This window comes from Anomalospiza imberbis, chromosome 2 (genome assembly GCF_031753505.1).
Source record: "Anomalospiza imberbis isolate Cuckoo-Finch-1a 21T00152 chromosome 2, ASM3175350v1, whole genome shotgun sequence".
NCBI classification, from domain to species: Eukaryota; Metazoa; Chordata; class Aves; order Passeriformes; family Viduidae; genus Anomalospiza; species Anomalospiza imberbis.
The window spans coordinates 96,563,877-96,579,389 of NC_089682.1; the positions used below are offsets into that span (position 1 = coordinate 96,563,877).

General features: G+C 36.0%; 1 protein-coding gene across 1 annotated transcript in view; it reads left to right on the top strand.

Moving 5' to 3' along the window:
* Positions 1–15,513, top strand: part of PIBF1 (progesterone immunomodulatory binding factor 1) — a 108,961-nt gene that overhangs the window by 1,750 nt on the left and 91,698 nt on the right. Inside the window, exons 3-5 of the mRNA XM_068182315.1 lie at positions 836–936; positions 2,741–2,939; positions 7,895–8,014. Coding sequence (XP_068038416.1) covers positions 836–936; positions 2,741–2,939; positions 7,895–8,014 — 420 coding nt within the window. The remainder of the gene's footprint in view (positions 1–835; positions 937–2,740; positions 2,940–7,894; positions 8,015–15,513) is intronic.

The window sequence follows — 15,513 nt, forward strand, 5'->3', positions numbered from 1 at the left end:
CTTTTTCCTTTCATTATATAATCTTTTTTTTTTTCTATTTTGGTACTTTTAGAGTATGATAGAAACTTCTGTTCTGAAAAGAATTTATTTGAATTGTATGATGGAGATCTACTTACTTGGTTTGGGGATTTTCTTTTTGTGTTTTATGTTCTTTCATGAGAAGAAGGGGAAACAAAGATATAGAAAGCTTCACAGACTTCAAGTCGTTTTACTTATAAATAAGGAAGGATCTAATTAGTTTTCCTTTCCTAAACACATAGGAAAAACACCTGTTTTCTTTCAGAAATGATGAATAATTTTGTCACGCATGTTAGTAGCATAACAGGGCTTTGAACCTGTACTAGTGGAGTACTAGAAAAGGTGATCTGAATACTCTTCAATGCTTTGTTAATGAAGATAGGGATAGAATATACCAACATGCTAACAGTAGATTTTTCTTGTGTACAGCTTGCACAAAGATGCATGAAATTAAGAAGGGTGTAAAAGCATTGCCACATTTGTGTGCAGTTCATTCTTACAACATACTATATGCTAACTGGTTTTTATTGGCTTTCTGCTCTGAGTTTAAGTCTAACTTGAAATTAGTTGAACAAATAACTTTTTAGCTGAAAAAGACCCATTCAAGAACTAAACCTTTTTAAAATTTTTTTTAAGTCCGTATAATATTCTGAAGCCCTAGTGTATTTAGGGGTCTTGTTAGACAGCTATTATTGGACTGTCCACAGCATTGGGATCTTCATATTTTTATTTCAACTTGTTCTTTTTGTAAAATATTTTTAAAAATTAATATGGTAACTTACTTTGTTTTATACTCACTCACATTCTTTATATTTAGATTGAGGAGCTAGAGGAGAAGCTTAATGATGCAACCCATCAGAAACAGCTGTTGTCTTTACGACTGGATAATCAGTTGGCATTACAGCAAGAGGATGCCAGGTATGATGGAAGTAAAATTAAGAACTTCATCTTTAACAAATTTGTGAGTTAATTTGAATTTGTATAAATAAATTAGTAACAGAAACAGATAATTGTTAGTTGCAGGAATAGGATTTCTTTTGCAGATTATATTAGTGTATTCATTCTAAAAATTGAATTTCCATATTTAATTTACATATAAGTAAATTAAAATTCAATTCTCACTAGCTGAAGTTTATGGGCTTGGTTTTATTTTACCTAAATTCAAAATTTAGTAGGAAGAGGTAGTAAAAGTGTTCTTAAAACCAATAAAGAGAAAAAGGACTAGGCAGAGGTGAGAGAACTTCCATCAATTTCAACAGAATTTTTAATAAATGCAGCATAGAAAGGGAAAGACTTGGGAAAGGTAAGTACATAATGTTTAGCTTTACCCATTAGTACTTCCTATTTGTCAGAAATGCTTTCAGTTGATGATGTAGGAACTCACTTTCCATGTGTTTTTTTTGAAATATTTGGAGTTAACCTGAAAAATAGACTGGCTAGCAGGCTTCTCCAAACCACTTGGTCAGTTGAGTGTGAAGTGTGAGTTTCCACACCTGTGAAGGAAGAGCATTACTTACATAGTCTCATGTTAAAGCAGAGCTTACAGGATGTGACTACTTCCAAGACCTATTCTTGTAGTGAGGCTAGAACAGATTTGGAGGCTCCACAGATGTGGAGCCAGATCTGAGATTAGTTTCAGCAAAGTCTCAACTGAGAGCAGCTTATGGCCAGAAAAACATTTGTCACCCTGTATGCTTAGCTGCACCAGAGTGGAATATTTTTATGCTGGCCATACTTGAGTTCTCTAAGGAGCGCTCAGTAAAAAGGTATTGATGTGCAAACTGTTATTAATAGGTGTAAAAAAGTTAAACTACTTTTCCCAATCTTTTCATTAGTTTTCTTGTCAGTCTTTTACTTAACTTTTCATCCTCATGTAATAGAATTGTACACACCATGGAGTGTGTCCTTGTGTAATTGCTTTGATGACCTCAGACTTCCTGTTACCTGTACCCTGCCAGTGGGGTAGATGTTGACTTGTAATACTAGTTAGTATTTTTTATTCCTTTTTAAGTAATGCAGAAGTGACTGTGTTTTAAAGAGTGATTAGTATATGTTTTCAAGAGTTGCAACTAAAAATAAAAGTAGGTTAGTTGTCTTTGATTTAAAGAAAATAAACACTTCTAAACGTCATGATCTGATGTGCAGTTTCTCTTGCTGTATAAAACATTATCACTGATGGTAATAGTAGTATGGTGTTTTAAGGCTGGAAGTAAAGCTGCTTGTTCTATTGTAGTAGTGGTTGGTTTGTTGCTGTTTGTTTTTTTTAATAAAGGACTCCAAATTTGTATATTACAGTGGTTAGCAAATTAAGGGTTGGTATGACGGTGCCTGTGCTGAAACTTGGTAAGACCGAAGTTCAAGTGATTTACCAGCTCCTTGGGGTTTGTGTGGAAATAGATTCTACTTTTTCATGTTTTTAACCTTTTAATTGGTATATTAAGTTTAGTTTGTAAGTTCAAGTCAGCATATGTGGAGATTGTCTATTCTCAGATTCAGCTTTGTGTTGTCAATGACTATAAAGTTTCTGGCTTTTTATATATACTGTATCTGATATAACTGTTTAACCATAGTGGTATACAGTCTGGCACTAATTACCCAATCTTCATAAATTTTTCCCTTTGCAAAATGAGCAGAACTCACTTCTTTGCCCAGGGTACTGTGAAGCTTTGATACTTGTGTTACTCATTACCTGGTATCTTCTGTTTTCAAATCCATCTTAAAGGAAACATCAGGCTCTAATGAAGCAAGAAATGGAAACTATTTTATTGAGACAGAAGCAACTAGAGGAAACAAATTATCAGTTGAGAGAGAGGGCTGGAGATATCCGTCGTAGCTTGCGAGACTTGGAATTAACAGATGAATGCTATGAGAAGCTAAAGTCTCTTCCTGAAGATCAGCTTTCTATCCCTGAATATGTTTCAGTAAGTATTGGGTTTTGTACTGCTTTAAAATATAACCTGTATCTTGGATCTGGCTGGGACAGAGTTTGATTTCTTCATTGCAGTCTGAATCTTGCTGTGCGTTGCACTGGTGGCTGAAACAGTGCTTGCACAACATCAAGGCTTTCCTTTTTCCCCATTCTGCCTCCCCCTGCCTCAGCAAGCTATGAATGATCATGAGATTGATAGGGGACACAGCTGGACAGCTGACCCAAATTGGCCAAAGAAATATTCCATACCATAAAATGTCATGCTCAGCAGCATAAATAGGAGGTAGAGGAAGAAAGAGAAAGTGGGGGGTGGTGATGGGTTCCCAAGGTGGTTATTACTCAGGGACTGGTTGGGTATCAGTTTTGATCAGTTTCCCCAGTTTCTGGGAGGTGATGAGTTCTTTTCGTTTTTCTTTCTTTTTTTACTTTTTAAGCTCATCTCTCTTTCCTTCAGTAATTGTTTGGAAAATCTGACACCTGAGTTTTCTTGCTTTTGTTTCGTTCTTCTCACTTTCTCCTGCTCCCAGGGAGGCAGTAAATGGGTGAGCAGCCATATAGGCTGCTGGGCAGGCTCAACCCATCCCAAGCTGTAAATTATGGTGGGTTGTGGTTTTTTTCATCTCCGACTAGAAATAAAGGACCTTCAGAGGCAGATGTGTTTCTGTATCAGTCTGTTATGACTGGGTTCCCGTGAAGAGAGGAACCTTTTAATCCCTGATTCTGATGTCTTGAAAGAGAGTAGAACTGCTGACATATTTTAAGGAGGTTAAACAGATGGGATGTTACAATTAAAATGTGAGCACACATTGATGATATGAAATACAGCAGGCTGAAAAAAGGAATTTGAAACTTGGTTTGCCAGAACCACAAGCTGGGATTGCACTTGCAAACATGCCTTGCTTTTCTCTTATGCTTTCCATATGTCCCTTTCCTATTTGACTAAATGCAGGAGACGAAGTGTACCTTTAAGTATACTTTAAGATTCATTTTCTTGATTTAATATGTTTGTTAATTATGGCTTGTGGGTATGTGGAGAGGCCACCGTGTACTTTTGTTTGCAATAAAAAGCCTGTGGGACATGTCCAGAGCATCCCAGCTGATTTACGAGACTGAAGAACATTTAGACATATAAACCTTAATTCATCAAAATATTAGCATTGTACTTATCTGTAGAGCTTGTTATTAAGCTCTACATTAACATGTTTTTAACATTAACAATGTTAGAAACCTTAGTACATTTGTTGAGGTATAAATGCTACATGAATGAATTCTCCACATCAAAGTCATGCTTTACTGTGCTCTAGATATGTACAGAGAAGTAAAAATTTTCACCCTTATCTAAAGGATGTTCTTGTGAACATCTTTTAAAAAGTTGGGCTTTTGAAAATGCTAGGAAAATCATAATGCTCTGTGGGATAAACAAGAACATATAGCTTGTGCACTGTTAGGTTATCACCACCTAGCTGTCTGCTGTACCCACTGCCCTCTGCAAAAGTATTTGACGGGGTGTTGTTGATTCCTGTATCACCATGGTCGAAAAAACTAGACTTTTAACAGAAACTGAAATCCCTGTCAGTGGATCTATTGAAATTGGTGCGCAGGAAGTTCAAGACTTCAGGGATTGATTGACAGTCAGTACAAAAGACTCTGTAGCCAGGCAGGATAGATACCAGGAGTTAGTAACCTTGTCAGCTGCTTTAAGTGAAGCTGTCACAGCACAATTTAGATTTAATTTGTGAGTAGAAAATGGCTGTCAAAAAGATGTGAAGTAGGAGAGATGAGTAGCAGCCACCTTCTACCTTTAACCTTCTGTTCTTTTACTCTTGTGTTCAACTAGTTAATGTTATTTTTATCTGACAAAAACTCCTCTACTGAAATGTTAGGTGAAACTCCTCTCTTCTTCACACATTACTTTTTCTTTTGAAGAAGTAATTTTTAGACCTTTTCTTTTTCTGGATAAGGCATTCTAAAGATGTATTGTAGTAAAGTGCTATTTTCTGCTTTTTTCAACTTATTTTAGCAGAGGATTAATGTAAACCTAAAAGTATCAGTTATGCTTGGTGGTTGTTTATCATTACTTCAAGTTCTGCAGTTGATAAAGATGCTGGGAGACTACAGAACTATTTTGCACATCCTGTCTGTGCATCCATTTGGCTCCCAAAGACTGGAGAAAGAAGTTGGAAGGGAATGCTGTTTCCTGCTTTGCTTGCCTAAAGAGAAGTTGGGCAGTTAAAATTTCTGACTCCAGATCTGTGTGCAGACTAATAATATAGCCCACTGATATTAGGATAAAATTTTCCTTGTTGAGAAAGGGTCCTGCTTAGACAACTTGAAGAGGAAATTTTCAGACTTTTTTTTTTCTATTTATCAGTTGTAAAATACTGCCTTGCAATTCTCCAGGATGAAAGTAAACATGTATATAATACTTAGTCTTTATTTGACACCTGGTCTACTGGACAAACAGCAGGAAGAACTTAAATGCAGATTTTGTATATAGAGATGCTGTAAATTTGAAACACTGGAATTAAAGCAAATGTGAGATGTTTTTCACTATTCTTCCACAAAGGGGTGCAATACTGACATGTTAGAACAAAGCTTAGGTAATGTTTAATGCTAATGATGACAACTGAAAAATTGTATTTTGCACATCTTTATCTTAAAATCAAAAGTTTTTTGTTTTGTATTTATGTGTAAAAATTCAGATTTCTGTTTTGTCATTCCTGAGATGTTTTTAGAAACAGTATATGTGAAATTTGAAAGTACTTCAGGCTGTTAAATAGTTCAGCTGACAAGCACCAGTTCAGTTTGTTCAGTAAAGTGAACCTCTTGTGTACTCCACTGTAAAAAATTTTCAGCAAATTTTTAAAAAATCGTTTCTGCAAGTTCTATTTGAACTGATTTTAATTGCTATGTCTTTCAGGTATATAATTTTGCTAACTGTAGCTCAGTTGCTGTTTATTTAAGAAGGCAGTTAACTGATGCAACTGCTTTCACAGAATAATAATTAATAGAAGACAGCTTTTTCAACCTCTGCACCCACCCATTTTTACTTTATTCTAACTGTGCATAAAAAGTGGTGGGTGCAGGCTAAGAATTTTTTTTAAATTGCCTAGAAAGTGGTAACTGTATACAGCATACCAATATAAATTTGTGATTTTTAAGATATGTAATTGTTTCTAAAATCCCTGTTAGAGTAAGTTTTGTTTCTGCTGTATTGAATTGGCAAGAGGCAGCGCAGTGTGAGCTTTGACTACTGGGTTACCTGAACATTTATTGGCTATCAAACCAGCTAAATAGGAACAACAGTTGAACTGCTAGACCCACAGCCTCATCTGCTGCATTCATTTGCACTTTTTTACTACCATGCAATGGTATTTTCTTGGGAAGGCTGTGTAAATACATTTATCCCTGCTAGCTGTATCTCATGTAATCTTGGTTTCTACTGGGAAATCTGTTTTAAGTTTGTTGTGTTTTGGGAAATAATTGTGGTGTGATAGCACAAGTTTCCTAGCAATATTGCAGTAAAAATAAAAGAACTTCATGGAAAAGCAGGTGTGGTTTAAAAAAAAACCACAATGCTTTAAATGGTTATCAATTAGTGATAATCAAGGTTACTTTTTTCTTAAGAAATGGCCAATTGAATCATCAGATGCTACAGTTAAAAATACTAATCTTTCAGTCGTGTTGTATGCTTGCCTTACTGTATATAAAGCATACTACACCTGTGTTTACATTGCAAATTTCTATGGCTTCTGTGTTTTTAGAATTGTATGCTGTCAATTATATGAAATATACCTGGAACTTTCCTTTGTCTTCTGCTGTTTACAGGTAGCAAAACAGAGATCTGTCTTCCTTCTGCATGGAAATGCAGTACAGCTTGCTCTTGAATGCTTACATAATCTGTGCTTTCTTGTCTGTATTTCTTCTTTAATCATATATCAAAGAAAGCATTAGGGATGGAGGGCATGCAATAGCTTTTGCATGAAAACAGTACCTACTTATTTATTCTTTTCACACACACCCCCAAATGTAACATTTTAAGGTATCAAGTTAATCTGGGAATAATAATCTCTGTGTTCATGTATGTGGGTGTATATCAAAAAAGCTTTCTTCTTTGTTTTGTCTCTTTTTTTTTTTAACACTGGCTTTGTGATTTTTCTACTGTATTTTCTTGTCTTTTTTCTTGATCAGAAGAAAAGTGAAAAAGTTTTCTGGGTGTGAGACTTACTTGCCTGAGACAATGCCTATGACTAGCATGGGGGAAGAGAGAGGAGAATGCGTTACAGATTTTAAGCTTTTTTTTTAATCCTGTTAGAAGGTTGGAATTTTTTTGGTGCTAATTTAGCAGAGTCAAGTCTTTCAGAGCCTTAGTTTCCTGATGTAGTTGAATCCCTATACCAGCATGTTACTGCTGGAGGTGTTGAGGGGGTGTCATGGTTCTTCCTTCTTATGTGCTGTTCCTGCTCCCTGTGCTTGCTCTTGCACTTCTTTTGGTGCAAATTCAGCACACTGATCTTGCAGAAATCAAGACAAATCACTTCATTTCTACACACCCCATAAAAATTTATATTGTCTTGGGGAAAGTTAGTAAGTTAAGTTGGTTATTATTAAATAGTTTTTGGGTTTGTTTGGAGTTTTGTTTGGTTTGGGTTTTTTTTGGTTTTTTTTTTTTTTTTTCTTTTTGCACTGTTAATCAAATAGGCTCTAGGTTTGGCACAAGAAGTGCATGGGGCCATGTGTCCATGAGCAACTATTTTTTTGATCGATCAGCCTGAGTGTAAGCTGCCTTAGTTGTACAACAATATAATCTTTACTTTTATGGTGTGCCCTAGAAATAATTTAGTAAATTATTGTCATAAAATGTTGATCTGATGTGTTTTTAGGTTTGTAGTTTTGCAGTTGTAATTCTGCTAGTTGCAACTTTGAATATCTGTCTTGTTCTTCTAGGTCCGGTTCTATGAAGTAGTCCATTCCTTAAGAAGAGAGCTAAGTGATCTACAGATGAAAAAGGAGAGTCTGACAGAAGAACTAAGTGGGTACAGATCCCAGCTGAAGTGTCTGACAGAGGTCTGTGCTCCTTAGTTATCACAGTTCAGAAACTGTGAATACATATATTGTGAAAATCTCATTCTCCAAATCATTATTCATGTATAAGATAGAAAAGCTTTTTTGCCGTATAAAAATTACTGCAAGGAGAGGGGAGGAAGGGAGGGAAAGAGGAAATAAGCTATATGCATCCTTGTGTAACAGCTAACTTTATGCTATGGCTACCCTGCAAGATTTGCTCGTGAGACTGTTCAGGGTAGTCTCTTACCAGCTGTGCTGTGCTTTCTGAGGTCAAGATTTCAAGGTGGGGACGCTGGACAGGGGATCTGCCCAGCAGAAGCTGAAGATACCATGATGGTTCAGTGTATAGTCTTTGAGATGGGGATGTCTTGCTAGTAGTTTGCTTCACCTTTTGTTTTAATGTTATAAAAATGTATTCTTTACAGTTCTTTGGAGTTGCATTTTCTCTGTTATCCTTTTCAGTTCTTTGTATTTTAATTTGCCTATTTGTTTCTATACTGAAAAAAGGTAATTTGATTTCAGGTAAGGTATAAACACCAGAAGTAGAGAAACAAAAGAATATTTTAAATTTTTATTTTTAAACAGCTAAGGAATTGAAACAGTATAAGGAGCATGTTTTTTCTAATGTATTTATCAATATTTATATTATTCTTGGAATATATATAGTTAGGGTGATTTGTATTTTAACTTAGTTCTGTATAAATGTGGAGTTGGGACAACAGTTTCAGTACTCAAAGTATATTTGTCCAGGTCATGGCTAGTAGAGACTATTGTTTTTGGTCCCGGTGATGCTCAGTTGGTCCGGCTGCCTTGGTGTTCTAGGGTGAGAAGGGTATCTGCACACCCTCCTGCCCAAGCACCTTTGGCAGAGTTCCCAGGCACAGGCTAGCCCCAGCAAGCTGTTGTAGTGATATGCAGCTCTTAAGCAGTGTTCAGCTCTTTTAGAAGTGATTTCAGCTCGTAGGCTTGCTGGGGTGCCTCGGGCAGACGCAGGGAGAGAGAGACGGGGAGCGCTGTGTGAGGTTCCACCGGAGGATCTTTATTTCATCTTCCGTGAAGGGTTCAGGGACAGCTTACTTCCAACGAGCTAGGGAAACTGAGGGGTTTTTATAGGGTACAGGGGTTTTGAGAAATGGTCCAATGGTGTGGGTCAGGGTACAAATTGACCTATTGTCTTACAGGAAGATAACAGAGGGTCTGAGGCGCGGGAAAAGGGGTTCTTTTGCTAGTCAGCATGACTATGCATTTTCTCTGTCCTTAGGCAGCTAATCTCCAGAGGGGCCTAGCAGGCCTATCTGCTGCAACAACAGACTTAAATGGCACTGTCATTTTAATAATTGTGAGAATATGTTTTAGTTATTGCTTTTTTTCCCCTGTGAAATTTGCTTACAGAATAATCAGGTGTAAGGAGAAATTATTTATGTAAGTTTATCTTATGAAATTCATGTACTTTCATTTCTCATTCTGATTGAATTAGAGAAAATAGTCAATAAAATTTATGCATTTATGTGCTCCAGCATTATTCTGTGTCACCATCTCTGGTCATAATTGAGAGTAAACTAATCCTGTTAATTTTTGTCTTGCATAAGCATTTTCCTTCACTGTACATTTAATGTGCTTTGATTTAATGAAATTGTACAGGAGGATTTCAGCCTTTAAGATTTGACTGACATCTATTACTTTTGCTGTGAAGCAAATTTACAAGATAGTCAATAACAATAATTAAAGTTGTGCTAGAAACAGTTTTCTTGGGACATTCACCTTTCTTTGATATAGACTTCTAATTTTGTTCTTTTTGCACCACATGGTGGCAGTATCCACCTTTCCCACTGGTGTATATGTCAAAGTTCGAAGTGCGCTCTGCTTTTCTTTAACAGAGAGGCTTAAGAGTCTCTGTTCTGATTCTGGCAAGTTCAAGTTTTACCTTGTGACTTGCTGAGTGTCACTGCAACAAGGTACCTCAGAAAATAAGGTAAGAGGAGCATCATCAGGATGTAAGGGTACTTTAGACTAATGTGCTTGGTGCACAGGAGCTGACATACCTATACATCTCTTGCAGTTTATGAAAAAGTGATTTCAAGGTGTACTGCTGGGCTAACTTTTTTGAGCTCTTCACTAAGGTCAAGCTTTTTTGCAAAGAATTATATCAGTAGGAAATAAAATTTTGTTCAGAGCCTTATCTAAACTCTTACACTTTCACTGGATTTTTTTTTTTATTCCAGTAGTTCTTGTTTTTCCTGGTACATGAAATATATTTGCTGAAGTATCTTGCCTGGTATTTAATAATTGATACTGTGCAAATCCTTATTCTGAGTTTCCATACAGTATTCTGTAAATTTTAAGTTTTCTCTAATCATTGGAATATTTCCGTTCTTGTGTAATTTATCAACAAAGTCTGTTCTGAGTTTAAAACGTCTTTAAGAAACTAGTAGTACAGAAGTTTGAAATACAGTCATCACTGAAGATAAGACAATTGTTTTTTGGGTTTTTTCTTTTGTGAGAATAACCTACTTCCTACAGTAAGAATTCCTTATTTTTTCTACTCTTTCAAGATAATTGAGGCTTTTCTTAATGAGTTTCAACGCAGGTTTCTTCCTTCTTTTTGGGACATAGAAAGGAATAAAAAAATATGCTTAGGCCAGATCTTGGGGGAGGAGGATTATGTTGGCTTTTCCGGTTGTTTGTGGCTGACAGACTAGGTTTGAGCAGGTTTTATACATTCACCCCGAATAAAGTAATAAGAAATATGAGACAGTTTGTTCTAAACTCATAGGAAAGATTATCTAGCCAATCAAGAATTGAAAAAGTTTGAAGGAAAATTTCAACTTAATAGGTTAAGTCAACTTTAGGAAAATTTAAGTGTGAAATTAATTAATCATATAAGACAACGTTGCTTGATGTGCTGCTGCTCTTAGCCCTTAAAGGCTACTGAATCTGTAACACAGACCCAGTAGGGTAGGGAGCTGTTTCTGACAACTGGTAGCCGAAGGCTGATTTCTAGCACTGGAACATGGTCTGATAAAAGGTATTTGTCCTGCTGCTTTCTGTTTTTAAAGTGATCAGTGTAAGTGGTTGTGCTGTACAACTAAATTAGTGGCTTTCTGCACACAATTGTTGCATCTGTGATTTAGATCAGTGCAGTTCCTCTGGTTCCAGGTACAGCAGCCACAGCTCAGGGGGAGGCGGAGGAACTGGTGAAAGCCGTGTTCTTGTACTGCTGACTGACTTGTTACTAAATGTAGGGTACAGGCTTGTTTTAGTCCTCCTTTTACAGTCCTGCTCAGTACTTCAAGTATAAATAATATTGGCACCACCAGCTTTGGAGGTATAGATAGAGGAGGAAGTCCAACTATAGTGGTGTATTAGCAGGAGCTTCCCAGAAATAAAACCAGCTTCTGATGTGTGCATTCCCATGCTGAACATCAGTTTACTATTTTCAGAGTTGTTTGTTTCCAAAGTGGTTAGAACCTCAAACAGATGTAATTTACTACTAGTGGCTTTCTCTCAAGGCTGGGAGAGTGTCTGGGAAGGAAATCTTGCTTTCCTTTGTACCTCCAGAAGATTAAGTATTGCTTTCTTCTTCTGGCTGGGAGTTGCTTGGCAATGTTTTCCTGGAATTTGGTATCGATACAGTTTTATCAGGGCTCCCTTTTCTTCAATTATTTTTTTATATAAAGTTGCCTTTGAAATTTGCAATAAAATTTATAGCATGAGAGTATCTGAAAGCTGTGGTTATCCTAAAGATGAAGCTGGTTATGAGTAGGACAAAGATCTTTTCTAAGACTTCATCTCTGAATCAGGATTAGTAGCTGTCAGATTTTGCTAGACAAAACTAACAGTTTTCTCTGTGATAATGTTTTCCAGCTGGAGGGAAAACATATCTATAGTCTTCAAAGAATAAACTAAGCTTTTGTACTCAAAGGATCACTTGGCACTAGATGTGTCTGAATATTAGAAGACCAAGGCTGTTGTTGCTACTCCAAAAGGACTGGGATCCCTAAGGTTTCTCCTAAAGATTGCATATCTGTAAAGACTGCACTCTAGAACTCTTCCCCAGTCTCCTGACACCACTTCTTTCAAGTAGTGCCTTGATCGTTTGGTCTTCACAACTCTCTTGAGACAGATGAGGTCTTGGTCTTAGGCACACATTTCACCTTTTTTTTTTTTTTTTTGCTATTGTTAATATTGTTCAGGAGAACAGCTGCAAAGACAATACTGTGAGCTTGAGGCGGCAGTTTAATATTTCCAAGGCTTAAGGAAATTTCATATTTGTGAAAGTTCCTTTTTCTATCCAATACCTTTCTACTCTTTCAGTATAGAGCTATGGCTCACATTGACTGTTAGCTGTGGTTCAGAAGTATGAGATGGTTTAATTATACTGCTCTGTAATGATCTCAAGGATCCTTTTCACCTGAGAATATTTCACTGAAAATTCTAGTAAGCTCAGATGCAGAAAAATGTTTAATTCCTCCACTTCCTTTTGCTATAGAAGAACTTATTTCAAAGCTTTTCTTTTCATATGTTCCTTGCAGAGTTTCTCTACTTTGGAGTAGCCTAACATTTTTGTTTATCATTTTTTGTGGTAAATAGTAACCTGTCTACAGTCAGATTACCAATTTCCCATCTACAAGCAGAGTACCAATTTCATAGCAAGTTACTAAAGAGATGTCGTATTTATCCAATTATGTATAGCTTCTTCATGACATTTGGGCAGTTGCATTACAATAAATAATGTATTTACCAGTAATTTTTGAATGCAGAGTATGTAAACAATTGAAGCAAAATGTTATCTTTACAAAGCAGTACCTCATCCATATAACTGGAGGGAATTGTTTTCACATCACAATAGTACAGTAGCTTTACATTTCTCTAGGGCCTTTAGGATATGAACAAAGTGCTGGCTTTTGTAAGTGATTCTTCAAAGATGCAGATCTTTAAAAAAAAATGCTTTTTAAAAGCGGGTTCACTTTCTTTTACAGGCTTATCTGTAGATGGTGTAAAGATGTTGTGCTTCTTCTGCTTGATTAGCTGATTAATCTATTCCTTTCATTTCTATTTATCTTCTGATCTCCAAAGGCTTTTTGAAACATCAGCTAATCCCTATCATGTATTATGTGTCACTACCTTAGTTCAGAAAGTATGTCACCTGGATTTTGCACTTGAAATTCAGATAGGTGTTTACTTCAGTGACTGCTTAAACTGCTGCTCATTGCAGACTGAGGATAGCAGTGAAGATTAATATCATTAAACTGAGGTTTGCCATTAGATCTTTAGTTTCTCTATCAGTTTGGGGTTTTAAGTGGTGCAGATCAGGCCAGCTGAGAATCTTGCTCTAAACATCATCTGTGGACAGTTTTTGTAAACCAACAAAAGCACTTCTTTGCTGACTCATGCCCTGTAGTAACCACCTGTACTGGTTACTACTGGGTTTCTTAGGCAGCTCGGTCAGGAATTTATTTAGGCAGTGGTTGCCTATCTGTCTCACACAAGACAAGTTTGGTTTTTAATTTGTTTTAACTATCTCATCGATCTGAGTTTCTCCTCTCTGCAGAAGAAAAAATTCTTAAGAGGCTGAAGAAGAACCATGAGGTATTTGGAGTATTATGGCCATCATATTCAGTGTAAGGAAGTTCTGTTTGTACTTTAATTATTTTAAAGTTAGTGGCTTACTTAAGCTAATATTATTTATTGGTATTATTTCCAGTACCTCATTTCTGTCCTTGAAAGAGCTCTTTATCTTGATTCTTCTAAAAGCCTCTTTTTTGCTGCCACAGGACTAAGTTGTTTATCAACATGTTCAAGCTGTCTTTTGAAAATAAATGGAAAGATAAAGCTGTTCCATTGCGGAGATCTTAAAATCAGTTCAGCATATGTGGACATTGTTAGAAACGAAATTAATTTCATCATGCAACATGCAAAGCTAGGCTTCTTCTGCCTAAGCACAGGCAGCTCGGTTGTATGTCTTTAAGATGTATTGCTATGGAAGTGCAGAAGCTTGTGTATGTGCTACCTGGAGATGTGCATCCCACATAGGGGGTTTTGTGTGTTAGCCTATTTACAGCCTAGACTGGGTATCAGCTTGCTTTGTCATGTTTCTTCATGTGTTTGAAATGCTACTTTGACACCTTAAGATTAGGTAGATGAAAAACAGTGTCCTGTGCAGTATAATTAATGTTTCTTCAGGAATTATATTGAATCTGAAAAAAAACCAAACATGACAAACCCCTCTAATTAAGGTAGGTCTTAGTTTCACTTTTCCAAAGCAGAATTTAACTCTCCTTCCCTGGAATTACCATACTGTTACATGACATTAACATGACATTAATAACTGATTTATTAAATAAAATTCAAAAGTAAGTTTTGGTCTCATGTATTAGAAGGAGCTGCTTTTGCAGATATTTAGTTGTTCTGTTAATTGTTGCTTTAAAGCTATCTATGATAACTTTTTTCCAGAGGTTAACCAATTTAATTTTATACTTTTGGTAGTTGTCTTCTAGCTCTCAGCTACATAATACTGTAGGAGTTTCAGTAGCCCACTCAGTGAAGAGTGTGTGAATTTCAGCATGGCAGAATGGCATGGAATATCCACAGAAGAATTGTATTCTAACCTTAATCTTTCAATTTGCACTTAAAAGTTAAGTGCCCTTACCAACATTTCCTGTTGCAAGATGAGCCATGTTTGCATCGGATAACAGCGTATTTGCACCATTATGTTACATATTTGAAACTTTAGCTAACTTGTGCACACCTTTTAAGAATATCTGACACAGACTACCATTATAATAATGCCATCTTTATAAATAATGGCATGTAAACTGATTAGAGAGTGTTTCATAGTGTTATTTTGCTTAATGTATATCTATTCATTAGGATAAACTTAAACCATATATACCAGTATGTGTTAGAATTAATAACAATCACATCTTTACATTATATATTTTTAATGGTAGACCATGCAGAATCCTCTTTAAAACTTTCTGGATGTTGTGATTTTTGTGATGTGTGACCTGAAGTAATTTTAGTAAAGGTGAAGATAAGTAGGTATGTGAAATATAAAACAAAATATTCTTTTTTTTTCAACAGAATAGGTAAAATATGTCTGGTAGATTAGGGAGCTTTTCTGTAGTGTCTTATAAATATTTATGTGTGTTTTTAGAAGAAGGCATTCTGTTAGTCTTTCAGCTGCTGATGTCTGTGAAGTTTATCAGTGTCCTTCTGCATTATACTCCATATATGCTGTTGCCTAAACTTCCTTTGTCTATTAAAAACTAGCTAGACAATTATCCTCCTATAACTGTATAAAGCATAGCTTTCAGCAATGTTGAAAAATTATGCACTCATACATAATATACACTCATTGTCTTTTACTACAAAATAAATGTAATTTGCAGTTGCTAAATATTTGGCTTAGTAATGGCATCTTAAGGCTGTGCTCGCATTCAGTTAATAATATTGTGATATCCATTCATAATAACCAGAGAGAATAATTGTTAATCAAG